This window comes from Pseudopodoces humilis, chromosome 26, assembly GCF_049639895.1.
Source record: "Pseudopodoces humilis isolate 2021_Gansu_Grassland_sample_001 chromosome 26, ASM4963989v1, whole genome shotgun sequence".
Classification (NCBI taxonomy): Eukaryota; Metazoa; Chordata; class Aves; order Passeriformes; family Paridae; genus Pseudopodoces; species Pseudopodoces humilis.
Window position 1 is genome coordinate 3,642,382 of NC_142225.1, and position 18,465 is coordinate 3,660,846.

The window sequence follows — 18,465 nt, forward strand, 5'->3', positions numbered from 1 at the left end:
TCTCCCAGACTTGTCCTAAACCAGGACAAAAGGTCAGTGGAGTCCCCCAGAGTCATGGACATCAGGCCCAAACAGCCACATTCACCCCCAAAACTCACCTCAGGAATTAAAATGGGTGGTGGGACCTCGAGCCCCACTCAGGACTTTCTCTGTGGGTTCAGCTGGGAGGATGGCAGCCCCTTGGTGGGCACAGCCCCCATGAGCTGATTCCTCACTCCATGATGATCATCCTTCCCCAAAGGCCAGCTCTGACTGGGACACCTCTCCCCGGTCCCTGTCCCCACGGGCACTGTGGGAATCCTTTTTCCCACCCTCCAGCACCTGCTTTTCACAGCCAGCACAGCCCCACCCTCAGCAGGGTTTGCCAAGGCCATGCTCCCAGCAGCCCAAACCTCGGAGGGAGCCAGAGCAGGACCCTCTGCTGCCAGGGCCCGGTTTTCCCTGGAACAGCTCAGCCAGTAAGCCAAGAATTCCAAAATCGCTGGCTCCGGGGCCGAGAAGATGCCGTGGAGCCCTCAGAGCGCTCCTGCCATCAGGCAGAGAGGTGATGAGATAATCAGCAGTCAGGCGTCTGCCCAGCCCCAAAGCTCTGCTTATCTGGCATTTTCCAGCCCCAGCAGCGTCCCTGGCAGCGTCCCAAGGAGCGAGGAGAGGAAAAGCAGCTGGGGCAGATTGCTGAACCCTCCGGGGCTGAATCCATCTCACGCTCTCCTCGAGCTGCTGGGATTTCCCCAAATCTCAGCGGATTCCGAATTCCCTGAGGCACTGGGTGGGAGCCGCCTCTGCCACCGGTGACTTTTGTTTTGTGTTGTTTTTTTTCCTGCTGGATCAACTCAAGTTCCCTCCCAGGAGCCGGCAACTCTCAAATCGTTACTTTAACGGGGGTCTCGGCCGGGGAGCCTGGCAGAGGGCGAATTTAAGATGCAGCCGTGAAGAAAAAGCTCCGATAACTGCGGGAGAAGCCAGAGAGGAGCCCAAGATCTCCGGGAGAGCCCGGCAAGGACGGTGCGGGGGTGATACGGGCTGTGCGGTGCCAACCCCGCACCCCCCGAGCCTAGCAGTGCCCCGGGGCCGGGCGATGCTTCAGCTTCCCCCGAGTCCCCCGAGGAGCCCCCAAAGCCCACCAAAAAGTCCCCGGTGTTCGGCGCTGCTCCGCGCCGGGGTTGGTGCCTCTAGAGGGAGCTGAGTCCTGCGCGGCTCCGCGCCCGCCTCTATCTATGGTCAGTGGGGCTGGGTTTCTACTTGATTTTTTTTTTTCCTCTTCTTCTTTTCTCTCCTCCTCCCTGGCCCCGCGCGCTTCCTTTCCCCGTACCGCGCTCCGGGCAGGAGGCAGAAGGGAGCGGCCGGAGGGATGGAGCGGATCCCGGCAGGGATGCGGTAGCTCCCGGGATATCCCGACCCGCTGCTCCCCGCCGGGACTCGGTGAGTGACGAGGGTAAGCCGGTTTCCCCCTCCCCAGACTCTCCTAGGATGGGATATCCGTGTTCTCCGGGCCCGGCCGGGGCAGGGATGGGCAGGGATGCACCGGCAGCCGCGGGGTGCGGGGCTCCGGGGGTGCGGGAAGGGTGACAGGGACAAAGTTCCTCAACGGCCGCGCTGGGTGCGGGAAACGCCCGGGGTAGGGCTGGAGGTCCCGCTGCGGGCGGGTCCCTGCCCCAAAGAGAGAATTTACCTGCCCCACACAGGGAATTTCCTCTCGTTTAACCCAGTTTTCTCCAGTCGGGATTTTCACGCCGCGGTGGTGACAGCTGCCCGCGGCATCAACCGAAGGACTCCGGGGAGGGGACACGGGGGGACAGAGCTGTCCCCGCTGAGGAACAGGTGACACCCGTCCCACCACGCCCGGGTTGTGACCTGGGCACGGGCAGGGCACGTGTGGCTGTGCTGTCCCCGCGGGGACCGCCGGACCGGGCGCGGCTTTGGGGGGACCTTGGCTGGATGGATGCTGGGGGTCGTTTGCCCACCCTGGGGCCTTGCTGGGTGGGAAAACCCCGGACTGGGCAGCCCCCAGACTGGGCAAACTCCCCATGTCGCTGCCCTGGGGCAGGGCGAGGAGCGGCCCTGGCTCCGCGCTGGCCGGGCGGGGATGGGATCAGGAATGCTGTGGGATCTCTGTCCCAGGAGGAATCACTGCCCCGCACGGCCTCATGGAATCACTGCCACGCAGCTGAGCTGCCAGAGGATCGTCCCAGGGGATGCTCCATCTATTTCCTGGCATTCATAACATGTCAGGGGGTGATTCCAGAGCCCCGTGGCTGGCCTTGGATATCGGGATTGCAGCTGCTCCTCCTCATGGATCTGCTTCCTTTTCCCACTGTCTTCCCCAAGCCCAGGGTTCAGGAACTTTGCTTTGAGAAAAGCTGGGAGAAGCGATGAGGGTGACTTAAAGACACCCAGGAAATGTGTCTGAGACTTCTAAGGGGAGGAGATGAGGGGGAAATGAGGAACAGTGGAGGCAAAGGTGTTTGTTTTATTGAGGAGGGCTTGGAGTTCCAGGAAAGTTCATTCTTGGCATGGCAGGTGCTCCTTACTGAAGACAAGAGCCCTGTGCCACCCTTGGAGCTGCAGCTAAATCCCACCCAAAGTTCTGGCTGCTGCTTTTAACCCCTTGCAGCCTCCTGCAAGACCCTCGTAGGGTGGATCAGACCCTGCAGCTTCCCTGACACCCTCCCTTGAGCCCTGACTCAGATCTTGGAGGGTTTTCATTTCCCGCAGCCTTGGGCTGTCTCTGGGTGTTTGGGTGTTATCTCTTCCTTCACACCCTTCCCTGTTCTCCAGCTCGGTATTCCTGTAACAAAGAGGGAAGCTGGGAAGCAGGATAAGCACAGGCAGCAGCTCTGGAACCCGGAGAGGATGGGCTGAGGCCCTCTGACCCCCGCAGAGATGAGCAGTGAACTCTTTCGGGAGTCCACACAGGCCTTTGGGGCCGGCAGAGGTTGGGGACAGCAGTGACAGGGCTGCAGTGTCCTGTGTCACGGGGAAAACAGCGCTGCCAGGGCCCAGGAGGAAACCGAAAACAAAAGTTCCTGCAGTGCTTCAAAACGAAATGCAAGTTGAAAATCATGAGTCATCTGCCTCTGGCTCGCTGTGCTGCACAGGCAGCCCATGCTCCAGGAAGTCCTCGCTTCTCACTGCCCTCACTCATTCCAGGCACAAAAGCCCCTATCACCCGTGGGCAGCCCTTGGTCGCTGTGGGACACAGCCCTGCTGCCCCACACGCCGAGCTGGAAAAGCTCCAGAGGCTCCTGAGCTTTCTGCTGGGTGCATCCACACCCTGCCCAGCATCCTGTGCCACCTGAGCAGTGGCACTGTGGCGTTCAGAGGAAATTCCCACTTTTCCCAGTTCCCATGGCTCCAAGGAGCTGCTCCCAGCCTGGGAACAGTTCTGAGTCCTCCCAGTGCAGGTAGGCTCAGCCATGGCCTGGCATGGCAGAGGATGAAGCACAGGAGGCTCCTCAGTGGAGGAGAAGATGGACACCATCTCTGGGATCTGCATCCCAGGGGATCTGCACCATCCCTGGCATCTGCACCATCCCAGGGGATGGACACCATCCCAAGGATCTGCACCATCTCAGGACAGTGAATTCTGTGATTCTATGAGCCAGGAGAGGCAGCTCTGGAGCTGATCTTGGCGAGTGGCTGGCAGCTTTCCCCAGAGATTTACCCCTGCTCCCAGCTGATGAGCCTTGCTGCATTCTCAGCTCTTCCTTGGATGGACATGTTTGAGTTTGGGGAGGAAGGAGGAAATCCTGTCCTCCCATCCTTGGAGTGTAGGAAAAAACAGCATTTCCATCTTGGTCTCCAGGCCCTGAGTGCAGCTGTGCCAGGACCTTGTGGCTTTCTAAGCCAGGTGGAGCTGCTTTGCACTTCCAGGCAAAATCCCACAGAAAACAGACTGCACTTCCTGTCTCACATTTATTTTTCCTTCTGAACAATCTCCAGCATGATGCCATGAGCTTGAACCACGCCATGCAATTCTCCCATAGCCATGGGTGGTTATTTATCCCTACCCAGCACTTCCTTTATTTTTGTCAGGGATGCAATTTAAATTTCTTGGTGTCAGGTGTCTCATCCGTGAGTTCAGGCTTGGTCCAAAGCTGGGAAGGTCCCAACTCAGCCATGTGGAACTGTGGGATGGGAATATGCTCTGGAATGTCAGCAGCAAGGAGCTGCCCTGATCCCGTTAATCATTAATCCTGAGGGGGACGTCATTAATTTGTTAATCCTGAGGGAAACTTCGTTTCCCTCCCAAACCCCTGAGGGCAAAGAAGCTCTAATGAGTCCAGAAGTGCAGATGTAGGATTCCTGTGAACTTCAGGGGAAAGATGAGCTTTGAGTTTAGTTCTCATTTAATTTTCTTATTTCCTGAGAGGGGAAATGTAAAGAGCAAGGGGAATTAGAGGAAATTTGAGTCCAGGAGGAAATTGGGGCTCATCTCATGAAGATGTTGTCATGGCAGCTCGGTGTGGTCGCAGCCAGGGAGTCGCAGAGGTGTTGGAATTTTAGTCCCAGACTTTTCTGAAGCTCTGTGGTCTGGGCTGAGGAAGAGCTGGTGCAGGCCACAGCTCTCTCAGAACAGGATGGAGCAAAAATAAAAGGAAGGAATTCTAGTAGCATGAGGTAACATCAGCCCATGAAGTGGGGGTGGACCCAGAACCCAGAGCTCTCCTGTGGGACAGAGTGAGTGTGCCAGGAAGGGAGGAGCCACTGGCAGAGATAAACGCAGCTTGGAGCAGTTGGCTCTGCCAGAGGAGATTCCTTGGGCTGTGAGCAACCACAGTCACCATCTCCATCACCCTTCCAGGTGAAGCTGCCATTCCCAAACCTCTCTGCAATGGCTTCAGGGAATGAGGGGGACCCTCCGCAGGCGCAGGGACGCCGAGGGAGCCACAGGCGCAGGCTCAGCTCAGGTAAAGTGTTCTGGGGTGCTCCTGGGAGGGAGCAGCTCCAAACCTTTATTTTTTTTATTCATTCCCCTGCTGTGTTCCTTTGGCAAGACAGGATTTCCTGGCTCCGGGGCTTTTTGCAAGGCTGGGATAACAGAGGAGCTCCATAAGGAACTGAGTTGAACTGGGAAGTGTTCAATACTTTTGGGAGATGCCAGGGGCCTGGAGCATCCTGCTCTAGTGGGAGGTGTCCCTGGGTGGAACGAGATGAGCTTTAAGGTTCTTTTCTATCCAAAATAATCAAGGATTGTGTGCTTTTCATTGGATGGTCAGGGTGGGCATCACGGTGGGACTGGAAGGCACGGAGAGAACAAAGTGCTGGGAGCTGCCTGGTGTTGTGTATTTCCTTCCCTGAGTAGGAGAGAGCAGGAGGTGTTTGGGGTTTAAATCACAGATCTCAGGCAGTCTGGGTGGCCTGAGGGTGACATCAGGTCCCGTGTGCCCGGGGCAGTGGTGGTGAGCTGGGGGCAGGGTCACTGTCCCCGTGTGAGCCCAGCCCTGCCCTTCCCTGCTTAATGGGTGAAACTGGGAAGGGGATGATAGCAACCTGGAAAAACCCTCAGCTCCCAGCTCATCCCAACAGGATGAAATGTGGGACACGGTGACTCCTGATGCTGCTGGGCAGGTGGGGGAAGATCGGCTGTGTCAGCTTTGTCAGCACTCAGGGGTGGGGTGGTGGAGCTCAGCCCAGCCCAGCCCAGCCCGGGGCTCTGCCCTGTCCATGGCATTTCTGCTCTGCTGCTGCCTGGGCTCCGCTCCCTCTCTCAGTGCCAGACCCTTTCCCTGAAGGGAAAATACCCTGTCCTTGCCATGCCAGAGTCCAGGAGGTACAAAAATCCACAAAAAGGAGCAGCTGTTTGCTGATTTCCTGTTGAGGCCAGTAAGATGCTGATGTGAAAACCAGCAAGAAATCAGGCCCTGAGCTCTGAGCACACCAGGTCATAGTCCCAGTTCCTGTTCTCTTAGACACTTTCTGGCAGTCCTAGCATCCTTCTGCTTCCCAAAACTCAGGGGGAGTCGGGAGGAATTCCACCTCTGGAATTTGGAGGTGGCAGAAGCTTCATGTGCCCCAGTGGGAGCAGGGATATGCAGCTTCCACTGTGGGATTGAGGGGTGGAAAGAGGCTTTGTTGCAGGGATTGAGCCTGGATTTCATTTGGGGCTCTGCTTGTTTGCCTTTGGATGCAGCAGAGATTTTCTCTCCTGCTCAGGGATTTGCTTGGGCATCGTTGTGAGCCCTTGCCCTCCTTGGCTGGGGCATGGCCAAGGTGGCAGGGCTGGGGGGCACCTTCCTCTCCTGGTGTTTTTAGGTGTGTCTTTAGGGGGTTTTAGGGCACTGTGGATGAAGGCAGGAGCCTCCTCAGCCTCCTGAGAGTGTGTGATGGAACAGGAACAGCTCTGCTCATGAACACCACAATTACAGCAGCTTTCCTGAGCCCAGTTCAGGACCAGGAGCAGAAAATCTCCCTTTTTGAGGGATGAGTTCTTGTCTCACAGCCCAGGCTGCCCCTCAGCTCTGCAGGGAGATATCTGGGGATGCTGCCCCTCCTCAGGGTGGGAAGGTGCTGCTGCTAAAGAGCAGAGGGAGGGGAAGGTTCTGTGCTGTGCAGGTCCCTCGGGGCTGGCAGGTATCCCCTGTCTGGAGGCTCTGCTCTCCAGCAGGATTACACCAGCACAGTGCAGTGCTCACCCTGGCCACCCCTGGATCCTTCGTGGAATCGCTGTTAACGGATAATAGGAACCACCAGGGGCTACCCAGCTTGCTGGGATCAAACCCAAACCCAGCTGCTCATCCCACACTCAAACTGCAGCTGCAGTGAGGTGGAGCTGGGCTTTCCTGGGGGCAGAAATCTCCAGAGGCTGCTTTTGCTTTCCGTGGATGTCTTCTGTTTGAAGACTGGAATCTCCCTCTGTGCAGGGAGCTGATCCCTGTCTCCTGGGCTCCAGGGGATGGGGCCAGGTTTCACCAGTCCCTGCCTGGGATGGTTATTTGGGGCTGATAGGGATTTTTGGCCAGAGCTGCCAGTTTTTCCCAGAGCACAGCTGCTCCCAGGAGATGGGAGTAGTGAGAAATAAAGGATCTCACACAGAAATGCAGGGGTTGAATGTCTGGGGCTCTCTGGGTCCGGGCAGCGCTGTCTGCTCTGTGGATCCCAGAGGGAGCAGGCACAGAGCAGTTCCTCCCTTCCAGAGATCCCTGAGCAGCACCAAACCTCCCCCTGGCACTGCTGGTACTGGGAATGCAGCAGGCAAACCCTGATCCAGATCCCTCCAGTGGGAGAGATCCCAAGACAATCCCAGTGGGTGCTGGGGATAGCACCTGTGGGAAGGGGGAGTGTGTCCTCCTGCCCTGATGTTACTAAAAATAGCTCCTGGGGTAGCCAAACCCAAGGATTATTTTGGTGCAGAGATTTCCTCTTCTGCCTAGCCGAGTGTTTGCCCTCCTCTCCCTGAAACTCTGAGTAAGTTGGTTTCATTTTCTGGCTCTCCCTGGAGCGTCACCAAGTCCCGGTTCCCAGAAGGTGAAGGATTTGTTTGCCATCAAACAAACCCGTGTCTGATAACAAAAACCAACCCCTGGAAACAGGGATGGGAGCTGTCCTTTCCTTTCAGCTCTGCCGGTGTAACCTGAGCATGGCAGGTCCATCCAGGACAGGGAGGTGGGACCAGCTGGAAAACCCTGTGAGGAGAATTTGGTGTGATTTGGGGGCTTGGGGTGGGGTTTGTGGGGCAGCACCATCAGAGCAGCTGTGCCCTCGCTTCCCAGCTCTGGGCAGGGAGATCTCAGGTTGGAAATGCAGATTCTGGAGAGCTGCGTGGCCAGTCTGGATTTATGGGATGGTGGGACAGGGTTTGGCTGCCGTGGAGCTGCAGGGTGATCCCCCAAAGCCCCAGTCCTGCAGGATCCCCCACTCCTGCCCCTGTCCTGGGACCTCCTGTACCTGGGCAGTGTCTGGGTACTCTCTGAAAGGAGCTGAGCTCTAGTCCTATCTTGGCAAAGAAAGTGTGAAGGATGGTGTTCCTGGTCCCTGTGGGGTCACTCAGTGGGGCTGTGGGAGCCACTGACCCTCTCCAGGTGCTTCTGGAGCGGCTGAAACAGAGCTCTAATCCAGCACATCCCGTGGCAGAATGGGGACTTTCCCCGGAGCTGTGGAATGTGTGTGGTGAGGGATCGCTCACCGTGGGGCTGAAACGCCTCTCTGGGGGCTCCCTGGGCAGTGTAGGGACACCTGTGTGGGTCTGGAGAAGGTTCTGTGGGGGCAAGGACAAAATGTGTGGGCCTGGAGATGTTTGTGTGGGCACAGGGATATGTGTGGGTCTGGAGAGGGTTGTGAGGGTGCAGAGACGTGTGTGGGTCTGGAGAAGGTTATGTGGGAACGGGAATGTTTTTGTAGGTCTGGAGATGATTTTGTGGGGACAAGTGTGGGTCTGGAGACAATTTTGTGGGGACAGGGATGTTTTTACAGGTCTGCAGCTGATTGTGAGGGCACAGGGCCGTGTGTGGGATGTGGAGAAGGTTGTGTGGGGACAAGTGTGGGTCTGGAGATGGCTGTGTGAGGACAGGGCCACATTTTGGTTTGGAGAAGGTTGTGAGGGTCTGGAGATGGTTCTGTGGGCACTGGGCCATGTGTGTGGGTCTGGAGAAGGTTGTGAGAGTGCAGGGACTCGTGTGGGTCTGGAGAAGGTTTTGTGGGGACAGGGCCACATGTGTGGGTCTGGAGAAGGTTTTGTGGGGACAGGGCCATGTGTGTGGGTCTGGAGAAGGTTTTGTGGGGACAGGGCCATGTGTGTGGGTCTGGAGCTGTCACAGACAGGCTCATTCCCCCTCTGGGCCTGGAATTCCTGGAGTGCCAAGCTCTGCTTGTTGATGAGAGCCAAGGAGGGAGCCCTGGCCCTCAAAGCCAGCCCCAGCACCCCAGCTCGCTGCTCCCACCCTTTTTGAGAGCACAGAGGGGATTTTGGGATTTCTCCCACCTGGATGTGCTGGAGCAGCCATTCAGGCCCATCCCGGCTGTTTCCCTGATGTCACGGGTGGGGAATCCCCTCTCTGGGACTTACCCAGAGCCTCCCCTCCCTTCTGCTCCTGCAGAGGTGACAGTCCCTGCAGAGGTGACAGTCCCTGCTGGTGGTGGCACGTGGCACCAGGGATGTGACTGAATCCAGAAGGAATGCCCCTAAAACGACCCATCTTTTCCTCACCTTGTCACGGCTGTGCCATGCAAGGACATGCTGCAAACCAGGATTGTTTGCTGGGAGCTGCTGGGCAGAACCAGGCTGAGCTTTGCCCCCAGTTCCAGTTTGGATCTGAAATTCCCCAATTGTTTGTGCTGGGTAATGTCCTGATGGAGTGTGGGGAGAGCTGCGAAGTGCTCCAACACCTGGTGTGTGTTGTGCCAGTCCTCTTGCCTGGAGTGGATCCCGAAGGAGGCTGTGCCCTCAGGAAGATGACTGGATTAAAAATTAATTCTCTGAGCATTCATTTGCGTCGGGTGTTTTTTGGGATTACCGCAAGAGGCTGGCGTTATCACAACCAGCACAAACTCAGGGTGAGGATGAGGGAATGGCCTCTTCCAAATTTGAGAATGGAAGGAGATGAGTCTGTGCCTTGAGTGTTGTCCCCCCTGCCCCTGCAGAGGGCCGTGTGGCAGAGGAGGCCGAGGAGGTGTTCCGGAGCTACGTCTTCTACCGCTACAGGCAGGAGCGCGAGGAGCGAGGGGCAGAGCTGCCGCCAGACCCGGAGATTGAGCAAATCCAGCAGGACCTGGAGAGGTAAATCCCAGCTCCCAGCCCTCACCCCGAGGCAGGCCATGCTCCAGAGCCTGGCCTGACTCCCTGCTGGCTCCAGCAGCACCGGGAGCCAGGTGGGGCAGCGCTTGGCCCTCATCGGGGATGACATCTACAAGAACTATGACGATGAGTTCCGCACCATGCTGGAGACCCTGCAGCCCACCCGCGACAACGCCTACGAGCACTTCACCAAAATTGCCTCCAGGTAAGGCCTCGGAAGCTGCTGGATGGGCTGGGGGCTTTCCTCAGAGGAGAAGGGAAGGGGAGGTCAGGTGTAGTCTGTGCTGTCAGTTAAACCCATACTCTGTCTTCGAGCTTCACCTCCAGCCCTGGCTGAGCTCCCAGAGAGCTTCCCAGGATGATTCCTGCGTTTTCTGCCTGTCTGCTCCTCCTCCTGTGCTCTGCTCGTATCATTGTCCCCTCCCAGGCATCCCAGTCCTTGCCCAGCTGGCTGGAGTCTGTCAGGAGATGTCCCTGGGACACTCAGCCCGTGCCTGTCCCCTCAGGGGCACAGCCAGCCCTTCCCCTGTCGCTGCTCCAGCTGTCCCTTGGGAACAACCCCAGCCATAGCTCCACATCTGGAGCTGGGATGGTCACAGGAATCACAGAATCATGGAATGGTTGGGTTAGGAACAACCTCGAAGGTCATCTCACCCCAACCCCTGCCATGGGCAGGATGCTGGCTGTGAGACCAGCAGGTGGCTCAGGACTCCCATCCAACCTGGTCAACATGGACACCTCGGGATAGGGCTGCTCCATGGGCTGGCAGAGCCTGCAGATGACACACAGAGCCCCGTGCAGGTGACACACAGAGCCCCGTGCAGGTGACACACAGAGCCCCGTGCAGGTGACAGCCACCCAATATCTAAATATCCAAATATCCAAAGCACAGCAACAGGTGAGGAGCGAGGGCACAGACCTGGAAAACTTCCTGCCAGGACTTCCTAAGGAAGCTTGGATTGAGGAGGCATCAAGGGATTCTCTTTGCTGGGTTCTCCCAGATCACGCAGCCCTGTGGCACAGGCAGGACGGGTCTCTGGTTCCTGTCACTCTTCCAAACACCTCTGGCTGTGACAGCCCTGTCCCTGTGCCCTCTGCTGAGCATTTCTGTCTAATTCCTTCTTTTCTCCAATGTTTGTGTCTAACTCCTTCCTTTCTGTCCTTTTCCTGCTCCCCTGTCCGGGAAGCCGCGCTGGCTGAGGCGGCAAGGCACACAGGTAAATTAAATTAACCCCTGTCCCTGTCCTTGTCACAGTCAGCTAAATTAACCCTTGTCACACTCAGCTAAATGAATCCTTTTCACACACAGGTAAATTAAATTAACTCTATCCTTCCCCTTGCCACACACAGGTAAATTAACTCCTGTCCTTGTCACACAGAGGTGAATTTACCCCTGACTCTGTCCTCTTGCCACCTGTTCTGTGTCCCCTCCCAGGCTCTAATTCCCTCTCCAAGGCCCAGTGCAGGCAGGGACCACCAGCCCAGGGCAGCTGATTGAACCGCCAGCCCTCAGATTCCTCTTTTTTGTATTTTTTTTATTCCCTTTTTCCCCTTCTTGCTGGAAGCCAGGAAAAGCACCTACCAAACCTGGTGTGAATAATCAATGCCAAACTCTCCAAGAGCATTGAGTGATGCATTTTGGAGCCTCTTCCAGCCACAAAATCTCCATTTCTGTGTGGCTGGGATGAGCCTCAAGTGCTGGTGTAGCATCCCTGGGGTGGTTGGGGTTGGGAAAGCCCTCTCTGAGTCCAGCCCTTCCCCAGCACTGCCAAGGCCACCACTAAGCCACCAGGGCCACAGCCATGTGGCTTTTGCATCTGTCCAGGGAAGGTGTTCTGGCAGCTGTGGCAGGGCTGGAGAACCCTTCCACTGGAAAGGTTTTCTGGAATATCCAACCTGAGCATTTCCTGGTGCAACTTGGGGCCATTTCCTCAGCCCTGACCCCACTGCTTGAGATCCCCTTGGCTGGAGAACCCTTTTAGTGGAAAAAAATTCCCGTAGTATCCCACCAAAACATCTCCTGCTGCAATTTGGGGCTGTTTCCTCTTGTTCTGACTCCACTGCTTGAGATCCCCCAGCCTGGGCAGCTGTTCCAAGGCTGGGGGGCACTTCCAGTGGAAAGATTTTCCCACATATCCAAACTAAATGTTCCCTAGTGCAAGTTGGGGCTGTTTCCTCTTGTCCTGACCACACTGCTCGAGATCCCCTGGGCTGGACAACCTTTGCAGTGATTAGATTTCCCCAAATATCCAAACTAAATGTTTCCTGGTACTACTTGGGGCCATTTTCTCAATCCTGATCATATTGCTTGAGATCCCCCAGCCTGGGCTGGACAACCCTTCAAGAGAAAAAAAAAATCCATAAAGTCCAATCTAAACATTTCCTGATGCAACTTGGGGCTGTTTCTGCCTGACCACGCTACTCAAGATCCCCAGGGCCGGGCAACCCTTCCAGTGAAAGAAACTTCCCCTAATATCCAGCCTAAACTTTTCCTGGTATCATTTGGGGCTGTTTCCTCTGTCTTAATTGCACTGCTCGAGATCCTCCAGAGAAAATGTTTTCCGTAATATCTGACCTAAACTAAATGTTCCCAACAACAACTTGGGGTTGTTTCTGCCTGACCACGGTGCTTGAGATTCCCTGGGCTGGACAACCTTTGCAGTGACTAGATTTTCCCAAATATCCAAACTAAATGTTTCCTTGGTACGACTTGGGGCCGTTTCCTCAATCCTGATGATATTGCTCGAGATTACCCAGCCTGTCCAAGCTATGCCAGGGCTGGACAACCCTTACAGAGGAAAAAAAAATTCCATAATATCCGACCTAAGCTTTTCCTGGTACAATTTGGGGCCATTTCCTCAATCTTGACCCTGCTGCTTGAGCTCCCCTGGCCTGAGCAGCTCCGGGAACGCCGAGAGCTCCGGGCAGGGATTCAGGGATCCCTGAATTTCCAAAGAATTCCCAAAGGGAACCCTTTGTTGCAGCCTGTTCGAGAGCGGCATCAACTGGGGCCGGGTGATCGCCCTGCTGGCCTTCGGGTACCGCATGGCCATGTACGTGTGGCAGCGCGGCGTCAGCGGCTTCCTGCGCCGCATCGCCCACTTCGTCGCTGACTTCATGCTGCAGAACCGCATCGCCCGCTGGATCGCCCAGCAGGGAGGATGGGTGAGCGGGGGGCAGCTCTGGGGGCAGGGACTGGGGGGTCAGGGTGAGGGTTTGGGGGTCTGGGAGCAGGAATTGGGGCTCAGAGGGCAGGGATTGGGGGGTTGGGGGTGAGGGTTTGGGGCAAGGGTGAGGGTTTGGGGGTCTGGGAGCAGGGTTTCAGGGTGAGGGTTTGGGGGGTTGGGGAGTCAGGGTTGGGGGGTCTGGGAGCAGGGTTTCAGGGTGAGGGTTTGGGGGTCAGAGCAGGGATTGGGGGTTGGGGAGTCAGGGATTGGGGCCCAGAGGGCAGGGTTTGGGGGGTTGTGGGTGAGGATTTGGGGAGTCAGGAGTTGAGGGTAAGGGGTGAGGGTTTGAGGGTTGGGGTGAGGGTTTAGGGGGTTGGGAAGTCCGGGTTTGGGGGTCTGGGAGCAGGGTTTGGGGGGTTGGGGGTGAGGGTTTGGGGGGTTGGGGAGTCAGGGTTTGAGGGTCTGGGAGCAGGGTTTTGGGGTCAGGGTGAGGGTTTGGGGGTCTGGGAGTCAGGGTTTGGGTAGTAGTGGGCAGGGTTTGGGGGTCAGGGGTGAGGGTTTGGGGGTCAGGGGGTTAGGGTTTGGGATTCAAGGTGTCAGGCTTTGGGGCTCAGGGAGACCAGGGCATCAACAGGATCAGGCTTTGGGACTCAGGGGGTCAGAGTCATCAGATTTTGGGGATCAGGGCACCAGGGTTATGGGGTCAGGGGATCAGCAGGGTCAGGTTTTGGGGGTTAGGAATGGAATTTGGGTTGAGGGTTTGGGGCTCAGAGGGGATGGAGTGTGGGGGTCAGGGGGGTCAGGTTTTGGGGATCAGGGTTTGGGGGTCAGGGACACCCCCCAAGGGTGTCTGCAGGGTCAAGATCAGGATGTCACCATAGCCAGGGTTTTTGGGTCACGGGGACCAGGGGGTGCCAGAGGGTCAGGGTTTGGGGGTCAGGAGATTCAGCATTTGGGGGTCGGGGTTTGGGGGGGGTCGAGGACCCCGCCAGGCCTGACCCCACGGTGTCCCATCCTTGGCAGGGTACCGCGCTGCACCTGGACAATATTTACATGAAGTACATGCTGGTGGTGACAGCCCTGGTGCTGCTGGGGCACCTGGTGGTGCGGCGCTTCTTCACCTGCTGACGGGGCACGGGGGGGCCTCGAGCACCCCCACTCTGCCCCACATCCCCCAGCACAGGGGCGACGCCAGGAACCTCCAGGAGAGAGCGTGGCTTGGGGCTGGGACCCTCCTGCTGCAGGTCTGGGGTCTCTGCACCCCCAGGAGAGGACTGGGGAGATGGAGGGCTCTGTTTTGTTGTGTTTGGTGCCTCAAAAAGCTGATAAGGAGGGGGAATCTCTGGGATGGGGACATTTCTAAGATGGGACATCTCTGGGAGCCCTGGCTCCTCTGGAGGAGCAGGGGGCTGTGACAGTGCCCCCATGGCAGTGTGTGATAATGGCTGTGAGTGCCAGTGTTGGGTCCCCTCCCAGAGCCCCCTCCCCACCTCCCAGCTCCATCCCCTGGGGATGTTTGAGGGGTGATCCCAGCCCTGGCTGCTCCAATGTTGGAAATCCCAGACGGGACAAACCGAGCGGGGCAGCTCCACCTCCCCCTGCTCCTGAGCCCAGCACTTGAGCCTTTTCCAGCCTTTCCATGGACATCCTGACCCTTTTCCATGAAAACCCCTCTGGCCTGGCCCTCGGCTGGTGTTCCCTGCCCCGACCTGGAGCTCCCAGGGGCTCTGAGCTGCCATGGCTGGGAAGCACCAGCAGCTTCCCCAACGTGAAAAACCTGCGGGTGCCAGGGGCCCTGTCCTCCCCCTGCCCACCAGTTGGGCTCCCTGGCTCTTACTGGGAGGCGCTGGAGCTGCAGCCCATCCAGCTGCTCCAGCAGCTCCATGCAGGGACCAGGCTCCTCTGGGCAGGGACTTGTCCTGGTTCTGTTCCTGACCAATGCTTGAGTGATTTTGGGGCAAAGAGGGGAGCAAGCTCCTCTCTACCATCCCAAACCTTCCTCATTTTTGCAAACCAGGGAATTCAAGCTGGTTATTCCCTGTCCTGCCCAAGCTGGAGATGAAGGATCCCTCCCTCTTCTCCCCCTGCAGCTGCCCAGGCTTAGCAGGACCAGCCTGAATTTTCTTACCACTCGTATTTCTCCTGTCCCTGCCTCGTTTTTAACAGAATAACAAACTTTCCAGCCCATTTCCATATCTGAGCCTGTCATTTTTCTCCTGGCTGTTCCTGCAGGATCCCTTTCCCCTGATGGGAATGCTGTGGCTGTGCTTAAGAGAAAAGCATTTAAATATTTGCCGTATTATTCCCACTCCTGCTTGCATGCGTTTGCCCTGCGCAGGGCAGCACAACTTGGCTGTGCTCAGGTTTTGTGGCCACAGCTCAGGTTTTATGGCCCTGCTGGCTCATCTGAGCCCCCCTGGCTGCTTTGTCCCCTTGCAGGTGCATTCCTCCAAACAAAATTCCCGTTCCCTTTGTGCCACCCCTTCTCCCAGCTTGGGATTACCTCGAGTTTCGAGCCCTCCCTCTGCTGTGAACCAGTTTAACCAGTACACTCCGTGCTTCCCCCCCTCCTCCCAGCTCCTTTTTGGGTGCAAACACCACCAGATGGAGCCTTTTGGCCACGATGGGTACGATCCAGCACTCGTTATTTCCCTTTTTTCTCCTCACCAGCCCCTTGATTGACAAATCATCGTCGGTTCTCTGCTTGGGTTGTGTGTCCAGCGGGACTTTTTGGAGTCCTTGGGAAAATACAAATCAGTGCATCAGCTTTAATTCCCTACTTCAGACACACTCCTGGCACTCCAAGAAATCAGGGAGAGCTTTTGCTGCTCATTTATTCTCATTTCCCAGCTAAAGCTTCCCCTTGCAGCTGGGAGGCCATAAAGGATATTTTTCAGATTTATGGGAAGGGATTGAGCCTTAGTCAAGTCCAGGACAGAGGGGAGAACTTTTCAATAGGTGCTGTCCAAAGGAAAAATTCCACGTTATCCATTTTTCTCAGGGGATTTGCAGAGGGAGGAGTCTCTCAGGATGTCAGTGCCTCTCCTCTCTCCACTCTCAGCTCTCCCAGCCTGCCTGGCACCGGTTCCTGGGTGGAAAAAAGCTCCAACTGGGGCTGTGGGAGTGGTGAGGTGGGACTGTGCCCCAGCCCTGCTTGGCCACAGCCCCACCAGGGAAGGAAAAGGGGCTTGGGGGGATTTCCTGGTGCCAGGGGCTGCCCAGGAGAGGAATTCAGGGCGTGGAGAGCCAAGGAATTCCTGGGATGGCAGGAGGAATTCATCCAGGAGGATTCTCCAGGAGGATTGCTCCAGAAGAAAAGCTCCAGAAGGAAAGCCCCAGGAGGATTCATCCAGGAGGATTCTCCAGGAGGAATTCATCCAGGAGGATTCTCCAGGAGGTTAGGGTGGTGCATGGAAAAGGAGTGAGAGCCCAAAGGAGTCTTATTTACTCCTCTTGAGTCTATTTTTATACCTTTTGAGCCTCTTTTTACTCCAACTGAGCCGATTTGAGGGTGGTTTTTAATCCCAGCTCTCCCCCCTTGGATGGAGGAGTCTGTCCCTGCTCTCCGAGGGTCAGAGCCACCTCTCCAGCCCTTCCCCACCCCTGAGCCACCCCTGCCCCAGCCTGGGACGCTGCTCAGGGCTGCTGGCAGCTCTGTGTGACACTGGCACTGCCACCTCTGCTCCCTTGTCCCGGTGTCCCAGTGTCCCCTCCCAGCCCTGCAGGAGGACCCAGCTGTCCCCCAGCGCTGCGGGGGGGGACAGGGCAGTAAGGGACACTTCGTGGTGGCTCTGGAAGGGTTGTACGAGGACACAAACCTTGTTTTCCCAGTGGGAGAAGGGAAATCCGTAGGTTGTCCCAGAAGGAGCAGGGAGATGGGGAAGGAGGGACCTGGGACATGCTGGGGTGGCTTTGAGCTGAAAAAAAAACAAACACAAAAACCAAGCCAAAACCATTTGTTTTTACAAATAATCTGTTTTTAAATGCTGTAATATATAAAAATGTATATCTATGTCAAAATAAAAATGGTACACGGAGTGCAAACTCACCTGGCTGTGTGCAGGGCTTGCTTCCAGAAGCTTCCAGGAGCTTTGCTCCTTGCTCCATGAGCTCTCCAACCTCAGCTGCCTCCTGAATTTCAGGATTCTCCTTTAGCTTTTTTTCCAGCATGAAGAGCTTGGAGGGAGAGAAATCTGCTGCTGCTGCAGCTTCTTGTGCCATCCCTGAGCTGCAGAGCCTTCCTGGGAGAGGGGAGATTTTGGGATGGAGAGGGGAAATGGTGGGGATGGAAGATGGGAGATTTGAGGGATGGAGGAAGGAGGATGTGGGGATGGAGAGGGAGGTTTTTGGGATGGAGAGAGGAATTGGGATGGATTGGGGCATTGTGAGTATGGAAAGGGAAGGTTTTTGGGATGGAGAGGGGAGGTTGTGGTAATGGAGAGGGGAAGGTGGTGGGGGGTGGAAGAGGGGAGTTTTTGGGGGGATGGAGATGGAAATTGTGAGGAGGGAGATGGGGGGATGGAACAGGGGAGAATGTGGGGATGAAGAGGGAGAGATGTTGGGGATGGAGAGGGGAGATTGTGGGAATGGAGGGGGAAGGTTGGGATGGAAGTGGGGAGAATTTTGGGATGGAAGAGGGGAGTTTGTGAGAATGGAGAAGGGAGGATGTGAGGATGGAGAGGGGAGGATGAGGAGATGAAAGTGAGAAAGTTTCGGAGATGAAGAAAGGAGGATGTGGGGATGGAGAGAGGAGGGGATTTGGGGATAAAGAGGGGAAGTTCTGGGGATGGAAATGGGAGGTTTTGGGGATGGAGGGGGGAGGCTGCAGAGCTCTGCTCTCCAAGCAGCTGCTTCACCTGCCCAGAACTGAGGATCTCTAATGTGTCCACACTCCCCCCAGCAGGAAACAACAAGGACAGGCAACACCAAAGGAAAAATCCATCCCAGGGCAGGAACAGCAGGGTTCTCTGCCATCAAATACTCGAGGAAGTGACAGGGAAAAGTGTCCTTGTCAGGAAAGCCTGCCTGGGGTGGGACAGGTGGGACCTGTCCCCTGCTGCTGCGCTGCACTGGGGGAGCTCTGGGGCTGGGCTGAAGCTCCCCACAGGCCCAGGATCGTGGTGAGGATCTGAGGATCCATCGGTGCTGCCAGCGGGGAACACCTCCTGTGCCAGGAGCTGGAGCAGCTCTTGGGGGACTGGGGACCAGGTGGCTGCCCCAGGGGGGGCTCTGCTGTCCCAGGGGTCCCTGGTTTGGGTTTCCACGCCAGGTGGGGCACGCAGAGGGCAGGATTCCTGCTGGATGGTTGGGAGCAGACGGAGCCGCAGGGGCTGAACCCAGGCCAGGCCCGTTCTGGGCAGAATTAATCCCTGGGAATGTGTTTGGAGCGCTGGGAGGACAGGGAGGCTCTGGATATCAATTGCTGCAGGAGGAGAAGGGGGCTCAGGCTTTCCACAGAATCTGCCAGGAGCAGATTAAGGGTCGGAATCCAAATAAATATTTCCCCCCAGGGTCTATAAATAACCGGCCCCCTGCTCTGCCAGTTTGGGATCTCGGCACCGCGAT

At 56.7% G+C, this 18,465-nt stretch overlaps 1 protein-coding gene across 6 annotated transcripts; it reads left to right on the forward strand.

Annotated features, from left to right (window-relative positions):
- Window positions 1-647: 647 nt before the first annotated feature.
- Window positions 648-16,948, forward strand: BAK1 (BCL2 antagonist/killer 1). 6 transcript variants are annotated; one of them, XM_088067282.1, is made up of 6 exons: window positions 648-1,220; window positions 4,805-4,910; window positions 9,580-9,715; window positions 9,792-9,938; window positions 12,718-12,898; window positions 13,924-16,948. In XM_088067282.1, the coding sequence occupies exons 1-6, from the start codon at window positions 1,218-1,220 to the stop codon at window positions 14,026-14,028; spliced, it is 678 nt and encodes a 225-aa protein (XP_087923408.1). In that variant the 5' UTR covers window positions 648-1,217; the 3' UTR covers window positions 14,029-16,948. The 6 variants fall into 6 exon arrangements, with proteins under 6 accessions (XP_087923408.1, XP_087923409.1, XP_087923411.1 ...); XM_088067283.1 differs by having other exon boundaries at window positions 649-1,220; window positions 9,795-9,938; XM_088067285.1 differs by lacking the exon at window positions 648-1,220 and adding an exon at window positions 1,247-1,435.
- The last annotated feature ends 1,517 nt before the right edge of the window (window positions 16,949-18,465 follow it).